General features: G+C 37.6%; 1 protein-coding gene across 11 annotated transcripts in view; it reads left to right on the top strand.

The window, feature by feature from the left end:
• Positions 1 to 14,656, top strand: part of LOC128686396 (putative gamma-glutamylcyclotransferase CG2811) — a 105,017-nt gene extending 90,361 nt beyond the window's left edge. For all 11 annotated transcript variants that reach the window (XM_053773297.2, XM_053773300.2, XM_053773294.2 and 8 more), the window contains 3 exons: positions 1,077 to 1,269; positions 9,593 to 9,682; positions 12,355 to 14,656. In XM_053773297.2, the coding sequence (XP_053629272.2) occupies positions 1,081 to 1,269; positions 9,593 to 9,682; positions 12,355 to 12,558 (483 nt within the window). In that variant the 5' untranslated portion in view covers positions 1,077 to 1,080 and the 3' untranslated portion in view covers positions 12,559 to 14,656. The remainder of the gene's footprint in view (positions 1 to 1,076; positions 1,270 to 9,592; positions 9,683 to 12,354) is intronic.
• Positions 14,657 to 27,903: the final 13,247 nt, after the last annotated feature.

Below are 27,903 nucleotides of genomic sequence, written 5' to 3'. Positions count from 1 at the left end.
GTAGCATGCAAGTGGGCACAGAAAGCAAAGGTGATATCAAGTAATTACGTAGTACCTGAATGGAGAATTCTGTGTTTGAGGAGTCAGGGTCGTCATGACCTTATTCATGTATTAATTGTGAATGGTGTCAAGATTATAGTTTTCAGACCGTGAAGAGCTTTAGGGCTTATGTAGAGTGCGGTTTTATAGCCTTTATTGGGCATATTTCATGTGCGATAATTGTATCGCAATGAGAGGTTTTTTAAATTATGTCTGTGTTGAGTGTAGTGGGTTTTTTGCGAGTGTACTGTCTTTATTTTAGAATTATATAATGTGCTCATCCAGTTGCTGCTAGATGGAACGATAATGACTTCCATAAATTTGTAATGCCTCGTTAAAAGTTTGTAATGGGACAGTATGGTTTAGTCTCTTACTTTATATAATGTGCTCAGCCGGTGGAAGAGGCTGTATTAATATTTAGTAATATTTGTTAATATTTATTTAGTATAAGTGTGAGGCTTAGGATTTGATTTTTGATTTAGGATTTGATTTTTTTTTTTCAATGCTTGAAAAGAGATTGTAGTGAGGCACGTATGTATGTGCTTAGGTACTTCTTATTGTATAGGGGTTTAATTTTGGGGAAGAGCATGTAACTGAGATTGGGTTGTAGGTTATTACTCTGTTTATCTCCTGTGAAGGTTGTGAACCTTTGTCATATGTCCGTCATAGTATGTTAACTATACAAATCTGAAAGTTGTATATAGTTTACATTTTATATAGTTTATATAGTTATAGTTTATTTTGTTTATCATAGTATGTTATATGGAAAATTTTGTGTGTATATGGGTAACCTCTATTATGTCAATTACAATGTGTTGTTAATAATTGGTTAGTGTATGTTGTGTAGGATTGAGAATCCTACTGTATCCTTTTTATATCTTAATTTAATATCAATGCTGTAAAGTTTTTAAATAAAATATAAAAAAAAAAAAAAAAAAAAAAATTAGGAAATTTATTGCACTAATCAGTACTTATTTACATGTAAACAAAATGGTATTTTGTTTATAATTTACACTACTGAATTTCTTATTTTACAGAATTATGATTCGGCACTTAGTCTTTGTCTATGGGACTTTGAAGCGAAATGAGCCTAACCACCACTGGCTGACAAATAAAGAAAATGGGGAGGCAAGACTAATAAGTAAAGGGACAACGCAAGAGAAATATCCACTAGTAATAGGATCACGTTTCAACATTCCCTATGTCTTGGCTGCTCCTGACATAGGAGAGGTAAGGTAGTGCTGTATTAAACTCTGAATTCAGTTTTATGTCTTAAATATTTTATCAAACTTCTTAACAGTAGAAGATGAAACAAGATGCAGCTGGCGCTTTGTTATTTTATTTAGAGTGGAAATACTAAATTTAGCCGTAGGGATCATACAATATCTGGGGAATGACCTCAGATTACAGCTTTACGCAGCACTTTGATTTTTTTTTATTAGACTCAAAGGCAATTTGGTGTTTGTGTACCAAACTCTAGTCAACCTGACATAGCCTTACGGCCACAGAGGAAATTCTGTCCCGAGGATTCCCCACTAGGCGAAATAATAATACAAATACGTAGCCACTAGGGACCAATGTCAGTATTGGAAGGCTTGTATATACAGCATTATTTCCATTACTTCTCTTCAGCTGAATCAGTTGTTAGAATGGTTATATTGTATGTGACTGGGATGCAGGGACGGATCCAGGAACTGTCAAGGGATGGGACCGTCTTTACTTCTGCAGACTGGAGGCGGAGAGGAAACATGCACGATTTTTATAAATTCTTGGGGTTTTAAATTTCAATAAATGTTGATTTATATAGTAGTGGCACGTTAATGAGTAATAACATTCAATGCAAATTGAAAGGATTTTTTTCTTCAAAAAAAAAAAAAAGGAAAATATCTTTCTGAGTGGCACAAGGGAAAGTATGGCATCCCTGGCCAATCCTTTAGATCCGTCCCTGCTGCGAAGCCTGTGACAGACACTGCTATGTTAGGTTACGTTCGGTAACCCAATCTGCCTAAATCCAATGAAACCCAACCAAACTCAACCCCCAGTATATCTAACCTTATCTGAAAAAAGGAGGAAACGAACTAATCATCATTCACTCAGTTGCTGTCCTGCGAGAAGTGCGGTGACATAATAGTTTAGATAAACTCTCAGTGTTGCAACATCCTCACCCGTCCTTTAGAGTGAAGGCACTATGCTATCCAACTCCAGGACTCAAGTTCAGCTAACAGGTTTCATATAATCCCTTCACAGATGTTACCTTGCTTACACTTCAACTGCACATGATGTTACCTTGCTTACACTTCAACTGCACATGATGTTACCTTGCTTACACTTCAACTGCACATGATGTTACCTTGCTTACACTTCAACAGCACATAAAGGTACAAACGCAAATTGTCTTCACTGATCTAACTCTATTACACAAGTCTGCTGGATGCTCGTAACCCTAGCACTCAAAAATTCCTTTAATTCTTCCCAGCAGCCCTTCCTGGAACAACTGCGGCCCCTCTATCCTTTCATCCTAGTTTTACATTCCTTCCCGGTCTTCCTATACTGCTCCATCTCTATAATCCCTTACCACATCAACAACTCCTTCCTGAGCCCTCTGAATTGCGGTAACCCGTGACGCCTTTTGGTTTCTATGCTCCTACAGCTCTGCATAATATTCATACCACACATGTCCCTCAAATATATATATGTATCACTGCTTCTAGCCTCTTCCTCTCTGCAATGTTTAAAGCCCATGCTTCGTGCTCATATAATAGTGTTGGTACCACTATACTTTGATACATTTTCCCTTTTTCCTCCATGCTTGCATGTATAAAGTTTTGAAGGAGGACTGAAGACAGTTGCGAGCGGTAGGACATAGCAGGTTTGATCACCCAGTCAACATTAGCGTGTCAAGTTGAACTGAATGGAGACAAGTACCATAACTTCTGATACTGAAGACTTTTTTTTACCATCAAATACGGCATCAGTGATATAACCACTAGACTGAGGAATTATGACATAAAAGTGCATTTACACATGCAGAATGATGAAAAAATTGCTCACAACAGCCGAACTGACCCTGAGCTTGGAATGCGAGTTCCAGCGTAAATTCAACACGACCTCCCTTTAAGAACCTCAAATCTACTACAACAAGCATATATAGACGTATCAAAAGAGGAGAAGGGCAGTTAAGAAATCAATATATTCAATTAAAAAGAGAAATGAAAAAAAAGGAATAAGAGAAGCAAAAAGGGATTATGAGGCTAAGGTCGCAAGGGGTTCGAAGACTAACCCAAAATGGTTCTCTCAGGTATACAGAAGTAAGATTAGGGGCAAGATAAGCCCACTTAAGAGTAACTCAGGTCAGATCACTGGCAGTGATAAGGATATGTGTGAAATTTTTATTACTTACTTCCTCTCAGTTTTTACCCAGGAAAATACTAGCGAAATTCCAAAAATAATCATTATGTAGAACAGGACGATAATAAACTATGCACGATTGCGGTAACTAGTGATATGGTTCGTAGACAAATAGAGAAATTAAAACCTAACAAATCCCCAGGCCCTGATGAACTGTTTGCAAGGGTGTTAACGGAATGTAAAGAGGAACTTAGCATACCTTTGGCTAATCTTTTCAACATATCACTAGAAACTAGCATAGTGCCTGATAAGTGGAAAATGGCAAATGTAATACCTATTTACAAGGCAGGTGACAGGTCCTTAGCTTCGAACTATAGACCAATAAGCCTTACCCCCATAGTGGGAAAATTTATGGAATCAATAATTACCGAAGCAATTCGTAGCCATCTCGAAAGGCATAAATTGATTAATGAATCTCAGTACGGTTTTACAAAGGGGCGTTCCTGTCTTACGAATTTACTAACTTTCTCCACTAAGGTATTTGAGGAGGTAGATCATGGTATTGTATATGATATTGTGCAAACGGACTTCAGTAAGGTTTTCGATAGAGTTCCACATCAGAGGCTATTGAGGAAACTTAAGGCACACGGAATTGGAGGAGAATTTTTTTCCTGGGTAGAAGTTTTGGCGGTAAAGGTCGAAAACTAAAAACCTTGTCATTGTGGTAGTATACAAACCTCCAGATGCAACTTCCCAGCAATTCCAGGAGCAGCTTGAGAAAATTGACCACTGTCTGGAAAATCTCCCAACTCCTGCCCCAAACATCTTACTACTAGGAGATTTCAACCTGAGACACCTAAAATGGAGGAGTATAGCAAACAATGTTTTAGCAGAGAACACCCCAGGAGGCAGCTCAGATGAAAATTCACATACACACGAACTACTAAATCTCTGCAACAAATTAACCTTATACCAACAAATAGTAGAGCCTACAAGACTAGAAAATATGCTGGACCTCATCTTCACTAAATGACGATCTGATACGTAATATAACTGTTTCAAAGACAATTCACTCAGATCACAACATAATAGAGGTACAGACATGTATGCACAGGGCTCCGGACCAGCAAAATGTGAGCAGTCTTCACGAAATTCAATTTCAACATACAATGGGATCAAGTAAATCATGTCCTAAATGAAACAAGCTGGGAAGATATCCCAAACAACACGGATCCGAACATTTGCCTTGAAAAAATGAATTCTGTGGTTCTTGAGATCTGCTCAAGACACATTCCATTAAGAAAAAGAAAGAGAAGATGTAAACTAGAAAGAGAGAGATGTTCCCTATATAGACGAAGGCGAAGAGTCACAAAGCTGCTGAGTGGGGTCAATATATCTGAAATACGAAGGGAGGCACTAGTCAATGATATTGCAGATATCAAACTTAAGCTGAAGGAATCTTATATGAGACAAGAATCACAGGAAGAACTAAATGTCATAAAGGAAATAGAAAAAAAAATACTTCATCTCTTATGCCAAATCTAAGGGAAAAACAACATCCAGTACTGGGCCCCTGCTTAGGCAGGATGGGACATACACAGATGATAGCCAAGAAATGAGTGAGATACTAAAGTCCCAATATGACTCATTGTTTAGCGAGCCACTGCCCACTCTAAGGGTCGACAGTCCAAATGAATTCTTCATGAACGAAACCCAAAATTTTGCCATCCCAAAAATCTCGGATATTATTATAACTCCACAAGACTTTGAAGAGACATGCTCATGCACTCTGCCCCAGACCCAGACTCGTGAAACTCCGTGTTCATCAAGAATTGCAAGAAGCCCCTATTGCGTGCCTTCAGCATTTTATGGAGAGGGAGCATGGACACAGGGGTCATCCCCCACACACTAAAAACAACAGACATAGCCCCACTCCACAAAGCTGGCAGTAAAACAATTACCTGGAGTTTACCTGGAGAGAGTTCCGGGGGTCAACGCCCCCGCGGCCCGGTCTGAGACCAGGCCTCCTGGTGGATCAGAGCCTGATCAACCAGGCTGTTGCTGCTGGCTGCACGCAAACCAACATACGAGCCACAGCCCGGCTGATCCGGAACTGACTTTAGGTGCTTGTCCAGTGCCAGCTTGAAGACTGCCAGGGGTCTGTTGGTAATCCCCCTTATGTGTGCTGGGAGGCAGTTGAACAGTCTCGGGCCCCTGACACTTATTGTATGGTCTCTTAACGTGCTAGTGACACCCCTGCTTTTCATTGGGGGGATGGTGCATCGTCTGCCAAGTCTTTTGCTTTCGTAGTGAGTGATTTTCGTGTGCAAGTTCGGTACTAGTCCCTCTAGGATTTTCCAGGTGTATATAATCATGTATCTCTCCCTCCTGCGTTCCAGGGAATACAGGTTTAGGAACCTCAAGCGCTCCCAATAATTGAGGTGTTTTATCTCCGTTATGCGCGCCGTGAAAGTTCTCTGTACATTTTCTAGGTCGGCAATTTCACCTGCCTTGAAAGGTGCTGTTAGTGTGCAGCAATATTCCAGCCTAGATAGAACAAGTGACCTGAAGAGTGTCATCATGGGCTTGGCCTCCCTAGTTTTGAAGGTTCTCATTATCCATCCTGTCATTTTTCTAGCAGATGCGATTGATACAATGTTATGGTCCTTGAAGGTGAGATCCTCCGACATGATCACTCCCAGGTCTTTGACGTTGGTGTTTCGCTCTATTTTGTGGCCAGAATTTGTTTTGTACTCTGATGAAGATTTAATTTCCTCATGTTTACCATATCTGAGTAATTGAATTTTCTCATCGTTGAACTTCATATTGTTTTCTGCAGCCCACTGAAAGATTTGGTTGATGTCTGCCTGGAGCTTTGCAGTGTCTGCAATGGAAGACACTGTCATGCAGATTCGGGTGTCATCTGCAAAGGAAGACACGGTGCTGTGGCTGACATCCTTGTCTATGTCGGATATAAGGATGAGGAACAAGATGGGACACAGGGGTCATCCCCCTATTACACACTAAAAACAACAGACATAGCCCCACTCCACAAAGTTCTTTGCTGTTGGTGGCAGTAAAACAATTGCAAAGAACTACAGACCGTCATTTATCGCCTGTTCGAAGTCATTTGGCGTCAGGATAACATCGGATAGGCTTGTGTTAATCAAATTTTGTGGCTCTCTCATAAAAAATTAGCACTAACATCCCATATCATAAAATTTTTTGAGAGGGTTCTAAGAAGCAAGATAGCCAACCACCTAGATACCCATCAATTACATAACCCAGGGCAACACGGGTTTAGATCTGCCTGTCCCAGCTACTGGACCAATATGACAAGGTCCTGGATGCTGTAGAGGATAAACAAAATACAGATGTGGTAAGACTGCCATCCCCACGAGCCCCTTTGGGGCGGGGCAGATGGCAGACCAGAGGCCTAGCTTCTCCGTACGAGCCCCGTGAGGGCGGGGAATGTGGCTGGGCCTGGGGACAGTTGGTCCCAAAGATGAGGGGGTACTTTTACCTCATACCATGGGAGACTTACGTCTCGAGACACTCCCCAGATAGGGAGCCAAGGCCGGGTCACCACTACTTGGAAAAGACCCGGGGCGGGAGAATACTGGCGAATAAAAAAAAAAAACAGATGTAGTATACACAGACTTTGCAAAAGCTTTCGACAAGTGTGACCATGGTGTTACACTTGCGGGATAAAGGAATAACGGGAAAAGTTGGTAGATGGTTCTACAACTTCCTGACAAATAGAACACAAAGAGTAATAGCAAACAGAGTAAAGTTCCAGGCGGCCATGGTAAAAAGCTCTGTTCCACAAGGTACAGTACTCGCTCTCATTCTATTCCTCATCCTCATTTCTGACATAGACAGAGATGTAAGCCATAGCTCCGTGCCTTCCTTTGCTGATGTCACCCAGATCACCATGGCAGTGACCTCCATCGAAGACACCACTAGACTCCAAGCGGACATCAACCAAATCTTCGAATGGGCCACTCAAAACAATATGAAGTTCAACGAGGAGAAATTTCAACTACTCAGATACGGAAAACTTGAAGAAATTAAAAATGTGTCAGGGTATACCACAAATTCTAACCATACAATAGAGCGGAAAATAATGTGAAGGACCTGAGAGTGATAATGTCAGAGGATCTCACCTTCAAAGACCACAACAATGTATCGACCTCATCTGCTAGGAAAATGATAGGATGGATAATGAGAACCTTCAAAACTAGGGACGCCAAGCCCATGATTATTCTCCTTAAATCGCTTGTGCTCTCTAGGCTGGAATACTGCTGTACACTAACGGCCCCCTTCAAGACTGGCGACACTGCAGACCTGGAGAGTGTACAAAGAACTTTCACGGCACACATAAGTGCGATAAGGCACCTAAACTACTGGGAACGGTTTTAGGTCCTTGATCTGTATTCCCTCGTACGCAGGCGAGAGAGATACATGATAATATACACTTGGAAGGTCCTGGAGGGATTGGTACCAAACCTGCACACGAAAATCACTCCATATGAAAGCAAACGACGGCAGGAGATGCAACATTATCCCGATGAAAAACAGGGGCGCCACGAGTACACTGAGAGACAACACAGTAAGTGTCCGGGGCCCAAGACTGTTCAATTGCCTCCTAGCATACATAAGGGGGATTGCCAATAGACCCCTGGCTGTCTTCAAGAAGGCACTGGACAGGCACCTAAAGTTAGTACCTGACCAACCGGGCTGTGGTTCGTACGTCAGCTAGCATGCGGCCAGCAGTAACAGCCTGGTTGATCAGACCCTGATCCACCATGAGGCCTGGTCTCAGACCGGGCCGGGGGGCGTTGATCCCCGAAACCCTTTCCAGGTAAACTCCAGGTAGAGGCATGGTTGACAAATAGGCAGCAGAGAGTTTGCATAAATGGGAAGAAATCAGAATGGGGGCACGTCACAAGCGGTGTTCCTCAGGGGACAGTGTTGGGCCCCTTGTTGTTCACAATCTACATAAACGACATAGATGAAGGAATAAATAGCAACATAAGCAAATTTGCTGATGACACCAAAATAGGCCGTCCAATTCATTCTAATGAGGACATTAGAGCACTCCAAGATGATTTGAATAGACTGATGCAATGGTCGGAGAAGTGGCAGATGCAGCTTAATATAGACAAATGCAAAGTTCTAAATGTTGGACAGGAAAATAACCATGCCACATATAAACTAAATAATGTAGATCTTAATATTACGGATTGCGAAAAGGATTTAGCAGTTCTGGTTAATCTAAAACCAAGACAACAGTGCATTAGTGTTTGCAATAAAGCTAACAGAATCCTCGGCTTCATAGCAAGAAGTATAAATAATAGAAGTCCTCAGGCTGTTCTTCAACTCAATATATCCTTGGTTAGGCCTCATTTAGGCTATGCTGCACAGTTCTGGTCACTATATTACAGAATGGATATAAATGCACTGGAAAACGTACAAAGGAGGATGCCAAAGTTGATCCCACGTATCAAAAATCTTCCCTATGAGGATAGACTGAGGACCCTGAATCTGCACTCTCTAGAAAGGCGTAGAATTAGGGGTTCAGGAAGGATATAGGAAAGCACTGATTTTGTAATAGAGTTGTGGATGAGTGGAACGAACTCCCGAGTACCGTCATAGACGCTAAGACGTTGCGTAGTTTTAAAAATAGGTTAGATAAATACATGAGTGGGTGTGGGTGAGTGAGTTGGACTTGACTAGCTTGTGCTAATAGGTCGGATGCAGTGCTCCTTCCTTAGGTGAAGTGTCTGACCTCAGTCAAGGCATTAGCTTAAGCCGGTGGGAGAATTGGACCTGCCTCGCATAGGCCAGTAGGCCTGCTGCAGTGTTCCTTCTTTCTTATGTTCTTATGTACAACATCTTGTCTTTCACTAAAGTACTCTTGCACTTACTTAAACTCAGTGTCGTCCTCCAGCTTCACCAACAACTTTTCAAAGTGATCAGAATCTGTCGTAAGGAAAGTAAAGATTCTGTAGTATGGTTGACTATTTAATTTATGTTCAAATACCATTGGAAACACAGCGAGGGAGTAATAGTTAATGTGTTTTTCCTATTTTGATCACCTTTGCCTTTGCTGTGTTAATAAAACCATTAATTAAGAATGAATGATTTAGTTTTGAAACTAAGAATACTTACTGAATTAACCATTGTTTACTGATTTGTTTAGAACATTGAAGGAGAAGTCTACGAAGTTGATAACAAAATGCTCTCAATGCTTGACATGCTGGAAGATCATCCAGAATATTATGAAAGGAAGGTGAGTTGGCATTTCCATAATGATATGTTTTATATTTTTTTTAATCATTTAATTATTCCGTTCACATTCTTACATATGATCTGAAGATGTATTATATTGGCTTGTATCAGATATATTTTATTATTATTATATTATTATTAATATCTTTATATACTACAAGTACATGTACAAGGTATACAGTCCTAGCTGACATCAATGACATACTACTATATAGAAAGCCGCTTGTTATGCTAAGCACTTCGGGAAAATTAGGCCCTTGTCCCAGAATGCAACCTACTCCAGTCGAATAACTCTTAGGTACCCATTTTACTGATGGGTGAACATAGACAACCGGTGTAATGAAACAAGCCCAATGTTTCTAAACGCACTGGGAATCGAACGCAGCTCCTCGTCCTGTGAAGCGAGAGCTTTAGCGACCAGGCCACGGGGCACAGTTGTTTTTCTTGTTGATTTATTGTCATGTCCTATATTACAGTGTTCAACAAACTAGATTTCTAAACAGATTGATTTCACACGTATCATAACAGAAGCTCTCCATATACAATAATAGTAAATTTTAATTTTAAACCCTTTCTAAGACCTGTCTTAAATCAACCTGCTCACTCTCAGCGTACATATATTATCTTCTTTATTTAAACTCTGTTAGGTAACATGAACATATAAAATCATGCATCGAACCACAAATAAGAAAATCTTGTGTGGCCAGGCAGTGGCTGCGCAACACTAAGAAACTTACAAATTCCCACCCACAACACTAGTCGTAGCGCGAGAAAGATCTACTTGAAGTTGAACCTAATACTCAATATATACTGTAAATGCAAAAAAAAAAAAAAAAAAAAAAAGCGAATAAGCGATACAAGATAGAAAACACCCACGGGGGAATGGGGGCGCTGAATGATAGCTCTAGGCCGTTCGTGCTGCAATCAACACATAAGGAACCTGCAATGTTGTAGAAAAGAGGACGAAGTCCAAATCAAACAAGTTAAGAGGAGGCGTTTTTGCCTAAATGTTTCCCACGTGGTTGTTAGGTAACAACCACGTGGTTGTTAGGTAACAACCACGTGGTTGTTTTATATTTACAGCAAATGTTTTACGGCTTTTCATAGATTTTATTTAAAAGAGGGAGATGATGCACTTTAACATACAAATTAACATAAAAAATTTCTAACTACTGTGTATATACTAGGGATGACACAATACCAAACTTTTAGCCGATACCGATACCTTTCTTATATTTTTTAAAAGTATAATGACTATGTTCAGTGTGTAAGGGAACGCTTATTGCACAATGGGTATTAAATAACACAGGAAGGTTTAATATTTAATAACTTAATTTCTCCGAGACGATAATGTTAATACTTATTACTTGATCTGTTGTGTTCGTTACTGCTTGAAAAAAGGTACTTGTCGATAGTGAGTGTGTATGTACTCACCTATTTGTGGTTGCAGAGGTAGATTCATAGCTCCTGGCCCTGTCTCTTTAGTGATCGCTTCTGGGTCTTCTCTGCTCCATGGGCTTTATCAAATCTCGTCTTAAAACTATGTATGGTCCCTGCCTCCACTACGTCACTTTCCAGACCTTTGCACTTTCTCTAATTTCTTAACGTGCTTGACTAGGTGTGGGTTCCAAACTGGTGCTGCATACTCCAATACGGGCCTGACATATACGGTGTAGAGAGTCTTGAACGCTTCCTTACTGAGGTATCAGAACGCTATTCTTAGGCTTGCCAGGCGCTTATATGCTGAAGCAGTTATCTGGTTGATGTGTGCCTCAGATGTGTTCGGTATTATACTCACCCCAAGATCCCTTTCCTTGAGTGAGGTTTATAGTGTGCGTGTGTGTGTATGTAACTCACAATCGTGAGGTGGAGTGTTATATGTACTATATATATATATATATATATAATATATATATATATATATATATATATATATATAATGTCGTGCCGAATATGTAAAATTGGTCAATTAGCAAGAACTCATTTAAAATTAAGTTCTTTCTGAAATTTTCTCTTATACGTTTAAAGATATTTTTTTTTCATTAATGTTAATGTAAAAATTTTTAACTTTGCAGCAAAAGAATCTTAGAAAACTTACCTAACCTTATTATAACAAGAACAATTTATTTTAGCCTAACCCAACTAAATATATTTTAGATTTGTTTGCAGTAATTTAATACTAAACAGACACAGTGAAATATATTTTTTTCGTTAGGTTCAGAATAATTTTGGCGAAATTACTGCATATACAAATTTTCGCTTGTCCTAAATGGCGAGATGAGCGTTGCTATTTAAGCCAAGATCGCAAGTTCTGCCTATTCGGCACGACACACACACACACACACACACACACACACACACACACATATATATATATATATATATATATATATATATATATATATATATATATATATATATATATATATATATATATATATATATGAACAATAATCGGAAACGAGCGTTAATAGATGCAAAACAATAACAAAGGAAGTTAAATGGTCATATAACTCCCGCTGTAGTTATTTTCCATTTTTTATCGCTCGTTCGAATTAAATTTTTTCTTTTAGGTAATTAAAGAAACGTTGTTACAGGTATGTAAAAATTCTTTATTATGTTTATTACCTGCTGCATATATGTGAGGAAGTCTCATTTTGCTTATATTTTCAGATAAAGAAGATTTGCTTGAAAGACTCGGACGAGGTGATTGATTGCTGGATCTATTTGCTATTCATGTACAAGCAACAGATGATGGAGCTGCCCTTTCTCAAAACTTACTCCTCATATGGTGACCACGGGAAGAATTACGCTGTTAGGGAGTCACGTGGGGATGTTGGACGGGAATATTGGTCCGATGTGAAAGTTATGGATTAACTTTTGCCTGAAGCGTCATGAGCTCCTGTCATCTAGACTTGTATTTCTCTTATTAATCTTTTTATTTTATTAGTTCTATTAAATAACTATGTACAATACAAAGAAAGTATGTATAGTCTGTACTGAACTTTTTACCTGCGCTATTGGTATGTTCTCTAATTTTTTATAACTGAACTTTTAAAAATGCTTGATAATGCGAATTTACAAAGAAAAAAAACGTAGTAATTAGTAGTAATTTATATTGAATTATGGGTACTAATAAACGTCTGCCGAACACTTAACTCTGCATCCCTAAATGTACGTATTACTTCTTCAACCTCATCCTTATTACTTGTTCTCGTCACTCTTACCCACTCTACGCCATCTACCTCTTTCGCTCGTAGTAGCAACTACTGAATGAACTGATATATCACCTCTCAGAAATATGCACATCCAGTCTCTTCATCAGTCTTTTATCAAACTGCTGTCATTATGCCCTATATTATATCCTGAACTTATTTATCTATTTTTTTTTCTAAAATACGCATTGCCTATTACCGAACCTCTTTCTGTATACACAGTTATATTAGAGGCCCACATTATTATTTACTAGTGGCATCCCATGTCACATACAAAAGTTTCTCCCACTATCATTTAGGTCCCCACAATTATTTTCTCACTTGATTCAAAACTTCCTAAATATTTGCTTAACACCTATTAAAATGCTCCTCTTCTCTACACACCTCTTCTCCAGGTGCATAAATGTTATAACCTACTTCTAACATCCCACCCTTATTTTAATCAACATAATTCTTGAATTTCAATAATATAATTCCCTCTTGTCCTTCCATAGTTAACTAAATATTACCACTAACCTTTCATAACCTCTTGTTCTCTCAGATACACACTTCATTTTACTACATTTATTGTTATCCCTTTTGGTTGGTCTTACAACATCCACCTTCCTTTCATTCACAATATTAACAATCAGTTCTTCTCATCCGTGCTTCACCAATTTATTTCATCATTTTATTTAGAAAATTAAAATTTACACAGCTTAAGGTGGATCCCAAGAATTTGTTTAATGAAGCTCAAGAACACTGAAAGTTTGAAGCCTATATTATAAGACGTTCTTCGGTAACTGATTGGATTTCAGCGACTTCATTTTTTTTAATTTTTAGGTAATTTTTAGGTGAATTTTTAGCTTGTCTTTCTTCTTATCGAATGCATCGATGTTAATATTTGAAGCTGATCAGATTCCTTTAATTCCAAATTTCTTAACTAATTTATAGTCTCATAAATGTCTCGTGTGCATTTTTTTTTGAAAGAGTATTAAGAATAGTGTCATAGTGTTTCTTACGAAGAATATAATCAGAAAAGTGACGGTGGTCATCCTGGACCACCATTGAAAAGTTATGTTTGATCCAATATATTTGGGACGTCTTTTTTTCTAGAAATTAAATATAGCCATGCTATAAATCAAATGAAAAGTAATTAATGCAACTAAATTGCTACAAAAAAAAATCGTAATATTTCGAGGCGATCAATAAAAGTGATTTCAAATAATAAGGTGTCTTCATTTTTCAACGACTTCCATGGTATTTAAATGTAAATGTAAGAATTAACCAGAAAAATACGGTTCAGTGTTACATTTTGATGGTTGCTGGCGTCGTGTACAGGAATTTGAGGTAGAAAGTAATTATTCTGTACATCCAGATCAGGCTCATTTTCCCTTGTCAAAAATCTTTTATCTACTGTTTGCCTTTTTTTTAACTTTGTATTTTTACAGTAACTCACATTCCACCGAATCTTCAGCTGTCGTAAGTTTATAAGTGAACCATTATTATACAGTCATACTGATCATCTTTCCATGTTGAATAATTCTTGTTTCTAATAAATTTAAAAAAAAAATTCTTCACTATCTTTTGCCACAAAAGATTTTTTTGCCTTACTTATTACACAGGACACATACATCATTTACTTTTTCTCTTTCCACAAACTAGTATGTCTGTCCTCACTGAGGTCTCCACTTTACTTCTCCATTTCATTAAGTGTTCCCTGTAAAATTGTTTTATTATTATTATTATTACTTGTATCATTGCAAAAATTTTTAAATCATTTTGTTATGTTTATTACCTTTCCTTTTTTATGGTCAATATTTCAGTATTTAATATTTATACAGAAAGCATTTATCGCCTTATTGGATCCAATATGGCGCACTTTTCAATGGTTTACTAATTCAGAATTTTAAAATATATTCTAAGAGTTATAAGGAATTAAATCTGATTTCATTCATATGAAAAAATTTGGGCAAACTAAATTAGCTTATTTTCCTAATTTAACATTTTTAACCTCCCAGTACTCTTATCAAAATATTGCTCAGATAAAAAATTAATAATTAGACAACCCTCTTTTCTGAACGGTTTTCAGTGTTTAATAGCCATCGGCCTTTTAACACTGATGCCGTTTAGAAAAGACAGGCTCAAATTTGTTTAACACGATAAAATAAGAATAAAAATTTCACAAAATTTTACACGTAAAATTGACGAATGTGTATCTACATACTACATTTTTCACTTTTGAGTGTTTGAAGGGAGGCAGCTGCAGTGGGTTTTGAAAGTCAGCTGACCCATTCCTGGAATCTTCGGATGATTTCTGCAACTTTGATAAGGAACTTACACAGGCCAATATTTGCTTGAAACTTGCCCTAGTTACTGTAAATCCGCCTTGAAAACTGTAAGTTATGAGCCCTTCATCTTATGATAGCTGAAAGACGAGGAGCCTAGCCCAGGGCTCTGGGAGTGAAAAAAAAAATACTCTCGGAACTCAACAAAGGCATCAAAGGCAACAACTTAGTCACCCTCTGATGATACCTAATAAATAGTTATGAACATTCTCTGGAATAACAATCCAGTTATCTTTCCACAACCTGTTGATATAAGAAATAATCTTTAGGAGTGTTGCGCTTTTTGCCGATTTCATCCATTTGCCTCCATCAACCTTTACGAGTTACCATCATTACCTCCTGGTCTTGTACTATTTCATATTGATTCACATTATCTTCCTTCACATTTCTCCTCACATCCTATGCTTTGTTCCCGCCTCCTGGTTTTTCTGGTTTTCGAATGGATGCCTCATTTCTCTGTGGGTTAGTTTAATAGTTTTATAATGAACCCAATAATCATCCTGTGGGCGGTAGTGAAATGATTACAGGAGCACATAATGGGTCCAGGGACTGAGCACCAGTGTTCTAACAGCTAAGCAAATTACAGTGGTAATGATCTATTATCATCTCAGTGTATAAAAATATAAAGTTTTCGATGCACAATGTTAAAACCTCAGCAATTGTGATTACTTCCATTGTTTTAGTGCTAAATTGTACTTTAAGAAACGATCTCTAGGACTTAAGCCTTCTCTTGTTGTAAGCGAAATAAAAACGAAAAATTTTAGCAAGAGAAAAATGGAAAGTAGTTAGACAATGTTGAGTATAACTATAATAATAATAATATAACCTGCAGGAGACTCATCATGATAACCTGCAGGAGACTCATCATGATAAGTACCTGAGCATCACCACAACCAGTTACATGCAAGATCATGATCTTTGCTGTTGAACATGCCACAGTTTGAAGAATCACATAATAATGACGCTCCTGCACACTGCCTTTCCACCGTTGTCTGGGAGGAGGCGGTTTATTTTGTTTTATATATTTCATGCGAAGACTAAACTCGTGTCTTTGATCAATTAGGCTGCTGGTAATTCTCAGAATACACGGCATCTGGTTTATTTAAATTTGAAATTTTGTAAAGGGAAAGATGGAGGTAATAGTTTCAGGAGTTGTTAAATGTTGATGAAAAAAGGACGTCAGTGAGTTCATGCATTAGGCAGGGAGGTATAGCATCTTTTAGGAGTGAGGAAGAGCCATATGTTAGTATAGGGAAGGTGTGTGAGCTTGTGGGTAAAATGAAAGGGGGGTAAAGCAGTTGGAATTTATAGAAATCATGATAGAAATGTTAAAAGCAGGTAGGGATTTAGTTTTGAAAGCTGTTGGTGCATTTCTTCAATAAATGTATGAAAGAGAGGAAGGTACCTAGGGATTAGCAGGCAATGTGCATAGTGCTTTTGTATAAAGGAAAAGGGATAAAAGAGAATTAAGGGTAAGACGGAGAGCAGGACTGCAGGTGAACAAGGATGGTTTAGGAAGGGTAGGGGGATATGTAGATCAAGTGTTTACATTGAAGTCTATAAGTGAATAACATTTAGATAGATGGAAGGGAGCTTTCGTTGCATTTATGGATTTAGACAAGGCATATGATAGGGTGGAGGGGGAGCAATGTGGCAGATGTAAGTGTATGGAATAGCTGGTAGATTGCTTGAAGCAATTAAAAACTTTTATGGGGATAATAAGGCTCAGATTAAGGTATATAGGAAAGAGAGAAATTATTTTCCATTGAAAGTAGGCCTTAGACAGGAATGCGTGATGACACAGTAGTTGTTTAATATATTTACAGATAATATTGTTAGAGAAGTGAATGCTAGGATGTTAGGGTGAGTTTTGGGATTAAAAGATAAAGAATCTAATACATAATGGGAGTCGTCATGGTTTCTTTTTTTGCTGATGACACATTGCTTTTGGGAGAGTTGAAGAGAAGTTACAAAGGCTGGTGGAAGAATATGGGAGGGTATGTAAAAGAAGGAAATTAAAAGTGAACATAGGAAAGAGCAAGGGGATGAGGATAACAAATAATTTAGGTAATGAAAAGTGGATATCATTTGAGAAGGAGAGAGTATGGAGGAAGAAAATATGTTGAGATATTTGGGAGCAGACTTGCCAGTGGACAGGTCTGTGAAAGATGAGGTGAGGAAGAGGTATGTCAGACGGAATCTACAGTACCTAGAACTGACGAAGGGGGAAAAAAAAGGTGGATAGTGCATTAAATAATCTTTGGAGAAAAAGAATTGTATCCACTGAGGCACGAAAAAGGATATATGAGAAAATAGTGGTACCAACATTCTGAAATGAGAGCGAATCATGGGTTTTAAACGTTGCAGGGAGGAGGAGGCTGAAGGCAGTGGAGATGTGTCTGAGGTCAATTTGTGGTCTGAGTAATATGCAAAAAATTCATAGTTTGGAGATTAGAAAGAGATGCAGGATTACTAAATGCATTATCCAGAAAGCTGAGATGGTTTTGACATTTAGAAAGGGTAGAGCAAAATAGGATGCTTTGGAGGGTTTATAATTCTGTAGCTGAGGTGTAAGTGTCGTCCTAGGAAAGGTTGGAAGGAAAGGATAAATGGAGTCTTGTATGCGAGGGACCTGGATATCCAACAGTAGTGTGCAAGCGTGTTAGATACGGACGAGTAAAGGCAAGTGGTTTTAATGACTTAACGTGCTGTTGGAGTGTGAGCAAGGTAGCATTTATGAAAGTAGTTAAGGAAACCGGTTAGCTGGACTTGAATCCTGGAGGTCTCACCTCAATAACCCAGCCTTTCTCAGGTTCATGTGCCCAGGAATCCATCCGTGGGCCCCCGTATGTATCCCTTTCCTCACTTTCCCAGGGTCAGCCTCGCCTCTCTCACTAACCTCTTTTCCGGCTCCCAGCCTCTTGCCTTGCCCAGGTTAATGTGTCCACGAATCCATCACACTTAAGGTCAACAAGTCCCACTCCAGGTACATGGTTCCAGGCGTTCTTACAACTACCCTTCCCCATTTCCCCAAGGTCAGCAAATCCCACCCCAGGTTCATGGTTCCAGGTGTTCTTACAAATACTATCCCCACTTCCCCAAGGTCAGCATTTTCGCCACCCAAGAAGCACTGTCCATATATAATATATGTACCGAAGCGCATTAATATTATTATAATCAGGAACATGTTATTACAGAGGAGGATACTCAGAAAAACTGTGCTCAGTATTATATATATATATATATATATATATATATATATATATATATATATATATTAATTTGTTCAGTTAAGTAGCTGTTTAAATGTATTTATGAACATTTTATTGTGTTTAAATGATTTTTCTTGTTTGGTGATTTCTGTTTACACTATGGACACTGCATTTATTCATTTATTTTTATTTTTTCTTCTTTTATATTCGCAAGGAACACAAATATTCATTTACTTACACATTTCTGCATCTCCACTCAAGCATCCTACACTTCACTCTCACACGTATATTTACACGAATAAAAGCATCACATACATAATCTTCTGTATCAATACATACATGTATATAAGAACTTACAAAATCCTCTAAAGTCTCTATCACAATGTAAACACAAACACACACACAAACATATCCATTGTTTGCGCATCATCATGCGTATGTCTATACACTCTTTCACACAACTGTTTAAATAAAAAATAAAATGTTGGCAATGGAAGGAAATAAGGAAAACCTGGAAGAATGCGGAGTTAGTCTCATTATGAATAAACGAAATAAAAAAAGTTGTTCTATATTTTTTTAAATCATCCTCAGTGAGATGTAAATATGTGAAGAAGCGACGAGAGAGAGAGAGAGAGAAGAGAGAGAGACATGTGGGGGATATGAAAAGGAAGACACACTTATGAATCGTCTCATTAAATTTAAATAATATTCACCATCACCACCACCACACACAAACAAAACATTCACCACCACCACCACCACACTCAAAGAAAAAACTCTGAGAGAAGAAAATGAAAACTGCCACTTCGGGGGACACGATCTTTAGCTAAAAGAATCATTGACTTTCGGTAATATCTCCGATAATATGATGTGTACTTTTATGTGTGGATGTTAATGTAACACCATGAATGTTGTGGTCTGATCTTCTACAGAGAAGCGGGGGCAGTGACCCCTGAAATCATTTACAGATAAATTCCCTACAAGTAATGTATATGTGTGATCATTTTGCAACATGAATGATGTGGTCCACTATGCTGTGTCTAATTTAATTTGTAAGTTATAATGTATGATAACGTCTAAGTTTATTACGACTTACTGGCCGTCATGTAGTCAATAATAATTACATATAACTAATCTTCATTTATGAACATTCGCTGATTTTTAAGAATGTTTAGTTGGTAAATCTTTGTGTGAGGTTGTAATGATCTATTTCTCGTTATTTAAGAAGCGGGTTAAAAATGATTATAGGAATGGTATGTTTATAATATAATATTTGATGATTGGCATGAGACCCAAGAAGAAGAGCTCAATAACTACAGTAAAGTATAATTATGTGAGGCAAAGTCAATCATTATTAGGAGATTTTTTTTTAAATCTTAGTAAATATTTATTCTGCTTATTTTTAATGTTAATAAGATAACTAAAAGAGTTTGTGCAACAATATTGGTTATTAAATTTTGACTTCATTAAAAAAAATTGATAAAACTGAAAGGCAATAACGGTGAAAAACTATGTAGATAATTTACTTTTTGTAATATTATCATATTAATAGAACACTGTTATTATCTGAGTTGATTGAGAAATAATATAAATAAAACGATAAAAAAATTGCTAAAGAACTTTCATTGTCCTGGTGAGGAGTCCTTGATAATACTGATAGGTTCTTCTTCCCAGTGTTTTCCAGTGGCAGTGGAGAACAACATAATGTTCATTGGTGATAAGCTCCAGCTGCTTAGGTATGGAAAGAATGAAAAACTCAAAAGGGATATCGTATGTAAAACTCCAGAGAATTATCAAATAGAATGAAAGAAACACATGAAAGACTTGGGAATAATTATGTCAGCTGACCTTTCTTTCAACGAACACAATAATACCAAAGTCACGACAGTCAGAAGGATGACGTGGTGAATAATGAGAACTTTAAAAACAAAGGAAATAATGCCAGTGGTGACACTTTTCAAACCGCTTGTGCTTCCTCATTTGTAATATTGCTGTGCTGACGGACCCGCGCAGGACAAGTGAAATATCAAACCTGGAACTGATACAGAGATCTTTTGCGGCCCACATAGAGCCAATACAACATTTAAATTACTTAAAGTCTTAAATATGTACTCAATAGATAGGAGGAGAGAGAGAAACATGGTAATATATACCTGGAAATTACTCGAGGGTCTGGTCCCAAATCTGCACACTACTATAACAACATACTGGGATGAAAGACATGGGAGGAAGCCCAAAATAAACTTTTGAAAAGCTGGGGTGCAGTGGGTACAATAAGGGAACATTGTATCAACGTCTGTGGCCCCAGACTACTCAATATCTTACCAGAAGATGTCAGGAACACTGCTGGGACAAGTGTAGAAGTCTTCAAGAGGATACTGGACAAGTATTTTCACAACGTTTCGCTCTCCAGGCTGTAATGAATATGTGGGTCAGCGGGCCACAAGCAACATCAGCCTGGTTGATCAGGCAAGCACCAAACGAGCCTGGCCCATGGCCGGGATCCGGGATCAGAAAAATTCTCGGAACTCATCAAAGGTAAAGGTACCTACAGTTTACTTTACGTTATACATCACGCGTAGTTCACTATACAACTTGTAGTTCACCTTACACATTGCTCTGTTACCTGGCGTATACCTGAAGGGTGTTCCGGGGGTCAGCGTCCCCGTGGCTGGGACCATCGCTACATGACCATTAATTAATCATCGATCTTTTCCAAGAGCATGTCAGCGTGAACACTATCATGTTAATCCCTGGTGTTCTTTTTGATGATAATGGTGAACAGAAATAATGACACGGAAGACACGCAAATTTTCATCAAGACACGTGTGTGTGTGTGTGTGTGTGTGTGTGTGTGTGTGTGTGTGTGTGTGTGTGTGTGTGTGCCCATTTTAGATCATCAGTCACTGAAGTATATTTGGTCAACAGTTCAAGTCTCCTAACATATACATTTATTTTTCTTCTTTTTATTGTTACAAAGTAGACTCATCTCCCTGAAATATATCTCAAAGATTGAGTCATTGTATGGAGGAACTTTCAATATAGGTCAGTAGGCCTACCTGACAAGAATTACATGGCTACCTCCCCTCAGTCCTACCCACCTATCACCTATTTTACATCTTAAACCCTGAGTTCCTTGAACATCTGACAACGGAAGGTCAGACAGTGTTGTAAACACTGTCTGTGTATGGGAACTTTTTGGCTGTGTGGCACAGGTCTTCTTGCTGACTTCAAGTCAGTATATTCCCCACTTGACTTTCTTATATCGATTCAAACTTCTCACATTCACCATGCATATATAACAATCGTCGTGGTGGTTTTTCAGCTCTCTCCGCAACATAGGCACACCCAAGTTTAAACTTTTCCTTTGCCTATTTCTGCACTGTCGTAAGCATTCTACACAGGTTTGGCAAACCATATGGGGAGTCCAAAACTTGCCTTGCTCTCCAAGCTCCACTCCAAAATTTGTGATACTTTTTCTTTAGTTTCTGCGAAGAGTATTTGCCACAAATATAGCAAAATGCATTGGGGTTAAAATTATCTGTATATACAAATTGTCACTACATATAGAAATTGTCACTGCATATGTATTTACACGCGTTATGATTAAGTTCCCTATTAATAGGAGGGAAATATGCAATATCTCACAAACTAGAGCCAATTTGGACACCTACTACCATTTTCGAATTCAAGAACCACAAAATACCCTAAATACCTTCAAATATTTTTGGAAACGAATTTTTATTTATTGTTGACCAGTGAGTAGAAAGTTGAATGCTAGCGAAAAAATAATTATAGTAGTAGCAGTAGCTGTAGAAGTAGTTATTTTATAGTAGTAGTAGTAGTAGTAGTAGTAGTAGTAGTAGTAGTAGTAGTAGTAGTAACAGTAATAATAGATCTTACACTGTAATAAATAGATCTTACATGAGTGAGTCTCCACTCATTCATGTAAGATGTATTATGTAAAAACATGGAAAATAATTAAATATTTTATATAAAACATCGTCCATCAGTGAGTGGAGACATTGGCAGTCATCAGTTTTTTCTTCCATACACTACTTCTACTACTCCTACTATTACTACTACTACTACTGCTACTACTACTACTACTACTACTACTACTACTACTACAACTACTACCGTGGCATGCTACTAGTATGTTACATTTTATTCGGCGTATATCACACTCCCATATAGGCTGCCTCCCGACCAGCGAACCAGGTACCCGTCGTTATATCAGTACCTCGATTCATCAGCCAATCATAGACAAACCACCAAAGCTGCGAAGCAATGTGGTTCACTTGTGAAGCAGACATTAGCACACTTGTCTGGGCTGCTGATCTTTCACGGTGCATTCTCTGGCTCTCGCATTTTGCCTCCCTTCTTATTTTCGGTTATGGAGATGTAATTTTTAGTGATTGGAGAGATCTTTTATATGATTAGAGACCTATTCTAGATGGATTAGATACAATAAAATCTCTTATGGTGGATAATTGGATGGATTAGTACTCTTGGTAGCATTGAAGTCTCTAAAAATTAGTACAAAGTTGTATTGAAATTCTTTGCGTGATTAGTGATGTAATTTTTGGTGAATGAGATGGTAGGCGATGGACGATCTTGTTCCAAGGAAATGGGGTTATGTTGGTTATTGGTTCTCATGATCCAAGGAATGGGAGATGGTAAGGGATGGGGGGATCTTATTTCCAGGAAATGGAGTTTCCTGGAAATAGAGTATGGTCTTTTGTGTGGTAGGAGGATAGGGGATCTTGTTCCCAGGATGTGGAGTTAAGTTTGGTTATTGGTGTTCTTGATCCAATTAAATGGAGAAGGGGACAGGGTCGGGTGATCTTGTTCTGAGGTGTTGGAGTTAAGTTGGATTTTGTTCCAAGGAAATGGAGTATGACCTTTGGTGTTGTTTATTAAAAAAATATAGGATTTTATGGGTAATCTATGAAGATTTATTGAAAAATATAATATTTAAGGATATTTTATGAATGTTAATACAAATATGGGATATTCTCTGAATATTTTAATAAAAATATAAAATGTTCTCTGAATATTTTAATAAAAATATGGAATATACTCTTAAACGTAGTAATGTTTAAAAAAATGTGTATTACATGTGTGAAGGGTTTTTGATTCAAGGAACTGGAGTGAATATTTGTGTGAATGCTTTTCTATGAAAGTTATTTGTAGAGGCTTTTAGAATACAGGAGTTTTACCATGTAAAGATTTAAAAATTTTGTGTGTTAATGTGTGGAGGGTTCTTGATTCAAGAAATTGGAGTTAGGTTGGCCTTGGACCAGGAGTTATATTTTGGTATTTGATGGGATGTGAGAAGAGTTGGAAGTGTGTGTGTGTGTGTGTGTGTGTGTGTGTGTGTGTGTGTGTGTGTGTGTGTGTGTGTGTGTGTGTGTGTGTACTCACCTAGTTGTACTCACCTAGTTGAGGTGGCAGGGGTCGAGTCCAAGCTCCTGGCCCCGCCTCTTCACTGGTCGCCACTAGGTCACTCTCCTTGAACCATGAGCTTTATCATACCTCTGCTTAAAGCTATGTATGGATCCTGCCTCCACTACATCTCTTCCCAAACTATTCCACTTTCTGACTACTCTGTGGCTGAAGAAATACTTCCTAACATCCCTGTGATTCATCTGTGTCTTCAACTTCCAACTGTGTCCCCTTGTTGCTGTGCCCCATCTCTGGAACATCCTGTCTTTGTCCACCTTGTCAATTCCTCTCAGTATTTTGTATGTCGTTATCATGTCCCCTCTATCTCTCCTGTCCTCCAGTGTTTTCAGGTCGATTTCCCTTAACCTCTCCTCGTAGGCCATACCCCTTAGGTCTGGGACTAGTCTTGTTGCAAACCTTTGCACTTTCTCTGGTTTCTTTACATGCTTGGCTAGGAGTGGTATATATATATATATATATATATATATATATATATATATATATATATATATATATATATATATATATATATATATATATATATATATATATATATATAATTTATTTAAATAAAAAATATAGGGAGGTACCAGCTCTAGAACTGTCCTGGGGACCCTCATCCTCAGAGAAAAGAATGAACTTGCTTCAGGGAAAACTCAAAGTTCTCCCTGAAGCTGTTTGAGAATTTTCTCCTACCACTCCCTATATTTAATTAATATATATTTTATTTAAAGACAAAATATATTGACAAAACATTCACAAAGATACAATAGAAAGTAAAATAACATAGGTAACTCAGAGCTACATCTCGAATACTTCGTCCAGCTCCCCGGCGGTGGGCCGCGTGCCCAGAATGCTGCAGGCATTTCCTCTCTGGCTCCCAACACTGAGTCTCTGAAAGAGGAAGCTGGTCGCCCTGTGGTCCTTGGTTTCTATGATGAGCTTTTCACCCAGCTCTTTGAGGAACTTTAGAGCACACTTACTCCATGCTCCAAGGGTCTCCGACCCTATTGGGATAAAGCTATAGTAAGGGGGAAAAAAGGAAGGTCTTCATATTTGTGGATCTTCTGGGTCTCCCTGTGGCTGGCAGCTCCACCCCCTTCCACTACGGAGTATGGCAAGTAGGATAGGTGGGAGACGGCCGACTTGTTGAATATATATATATATATATATATATATATATATATATATATATATATATATATATATATATATATATATATATATGTCGTGCCGAATAGGCAGAACTTGCCATCTTGGCTTAAATAGCAACGCTCATCTTGCCACATAGGACAAGTAAAAATTTGTGTATGCAATAATTTCGGCAAAATCATTCTGAACCTAACGAAAAAAATATATTTCACTGTGTTTGTTTAGTATTAAATTACTGTAAACAAATCTAAAATATATTTAGTTGGGTTAGGCTAAAATAAATTGCTCTTGTTATAATAAGGTTAGGTAAGTTTCCTAAGATTCTTTAGGTGCAAAATTAAAAATTTTTACAATAACATTAATAAAAAAATCTATCTTTAAACGTATAAGAGAAAATTTTAGAAAGGACTTAATTTTAAATGAGTTCTTGCTAATTGACCAGTTTTACATATTCGGCACGACATATATATATAAATATATATATATCATATATATATATATATATATATATATATATATATATATATATATATATATATGTATGTATATATATATACAAAACCACAGGTGTAAGTTGAATAATATATCTAGGCCGTTTGCGTTGCAGATGATACTTTTTTCAAGAGCTTGCAATAGTGCACAATGGCTGGGAGTGGCCCAAGTAGACGTATCCACGAGGTAGACCACGAGGGGAAGGAGAGCGTAGAATTGACCGGCCAAGACAAGGCAGGTGCTGGACTGCCTGAGACCAGACGCTAAAAGTTAAAGGAAATACTTTAAGAATCATCAGATTCAGTTCAGCCTAAAAGCGTTATTCCAGTAGTTTCAAGCAAGGGAATGTATGGCTTATGACGTGTCCGGTATCAAGACAGAACCATCAAACTTCTATAACTTTCGTTATAAAGTAATGCAGACTCTATTAATGTCTGTGGCAATGTGTTTACAACTTCTGAGAATTTTCCTAACGAATTAGTTACCTAAATCAAATGTACTTAAAGAGAAAATTTCTGATTTTGGGTTCAAAGAAGAAATTTTTCCTAGTCGACGAGATAATATTTAATAGATTTTGTTTTGTAGGAAAAACGTATTCATTGTTATGGAACCTTTAACAGTTATGGAAAATTTTTCCTTACTAGATGCATGGTACTTATATGACAGCGAAATATTCATCTATAAGGATTACCAAGTTTTAACAGTTAAATAACTGCAAATCAAATTGCTTTGCAATTGTTATCTGTAAGTACACAGAAAACGCGTGTTAAGGAAAATGATAATGGATAGACTCACCTAAAAAATGCATTGGGCTCTAACTTATCACAAAGGGCCATGAAATGTGCTCCTGTGATTGACTACCGAGACTATAACTTAATAAACTACGAGATAATAACTATTCCCTTCCTTTAGGAGACTTTGTTCTAACACAAAGGAAAGTCGGGTGAGACAAAAGTCAAAGCATCGAATTTAAGTTTAAAGTAGCCAGTTATCGTCAGTATGTACACACAGGTTATTTAAAACAATAGACGAATCCACTACACAGAAACAAGAGAAGAATTTGAATCCTGTTGGCTGCGATCTTTCTGTGTATATATCTCTATATCTCCTCTTGTTTCTGCATGGTGAATATATATATATATATATATATATATATATATATATATATATATATATATATATATATATATGTGTGTGTGTGTGTGTGTGTATATGAAAATATTTGGAGGTACCACCTCTGGAACTGTCCTAGGGACCCTCATCCTCAGAGAAAAGAATAAACTTGCTTCTGGGAAAACTCAAGGTTCTCCCTGAAGCTTTTTGAAAGTTGTTTTCTCCTACCACCCCTTATATTTTATATAATTTATTTAAAGACAAAATACATTGACAAAAATACAATAGAGAGTAAAAAAAACATAGATAACAGCTCAGAGCTACATCTCGAATACTTCGTTCAAATGTATATATATGTATATATGTAGGTGAATAAGGTCTATACATAACATTCACCATTCTGACCTCCACCTTTATTGCAAATTTCTTTAACTTTATAATGAAAACTAACTTTTGCATTACTATTATTATTAATGTTATTGTTATTATTTTGGAATGAAACAGCCAAGAACTTTTATTTGTCAAGTGAGGTTTTGGAAGCGGCTGCCCATGTCAGGAGGACGTGTGCCAATTGCTAAAAAAAAGGCAGACCAGGGAATCCAATTAAACCACCTAGTACGGCACATCAAGGCTTAACATGATCAATGAGGATGCTTATTGATCATGTTAAGCCTTGGCATTGGACATATCTGGGGAACGAAAATTTGTTTGCAATATTTGTTCTACAAAATATCCAGAAGCAATACCACTATGTCGAATCATTACATGAACCATAATAAGAGCCCTTGGGGGATTTCTTATGCAAAACGGGTTGCCACAGGAGATCCAATCAACGAAAGGTCAAAAATCTTAAAGGAAATTCTTTTCCAGTTCGGACTTAGTCATTGGGCTACTAGAAAATAATCTTATTGACGTCAGTAGCAGTCCCAGGGTTTTTCCCTGTATTTTCAACCCTTAGTTACGTAGTACAAGCATGTGTACACATTACCGCAAGACAAACGCTCCAAATAGACATAATGGATATCCATTACCTGGGATAGATGATATCAGTGACCTAGTGGGCCATAAGTATATGTAAAAGGTGGATCTTATTATTATTATTATTATTATTATTATTATTATTATTATTATTATTATTATTATTAAAGATTCGCTGGTATTATCCGGCCCGGGCCTTTTCCAAGTGGTGGCCCGGTCTTGGCTCCCTCTTTAGGGAGTGTCTGAGACCTAAGTCTCACATGGGAGGAGGCACAAGTACCTCCT

The sequence above is a fragment of the Cherax quadricarinatus genome, chromosome 17 (genome assembly GCF_038502225.1).
Source record: "Cherax quadricarinatus isolate ZL_2023a chromosome 17, ASM3850222v1, whole genome shotgun sequence".
Classification (NCBI taxonomy): Eukaryota; Metazoa; Arthropoda; class Malacostraca; order Decapoda; family Parastacidae; genus Cherax; species Cherax quadricarinatus.
This window is presented reverse-complemented; position numbering and strand designations above follow the sequence as displayed.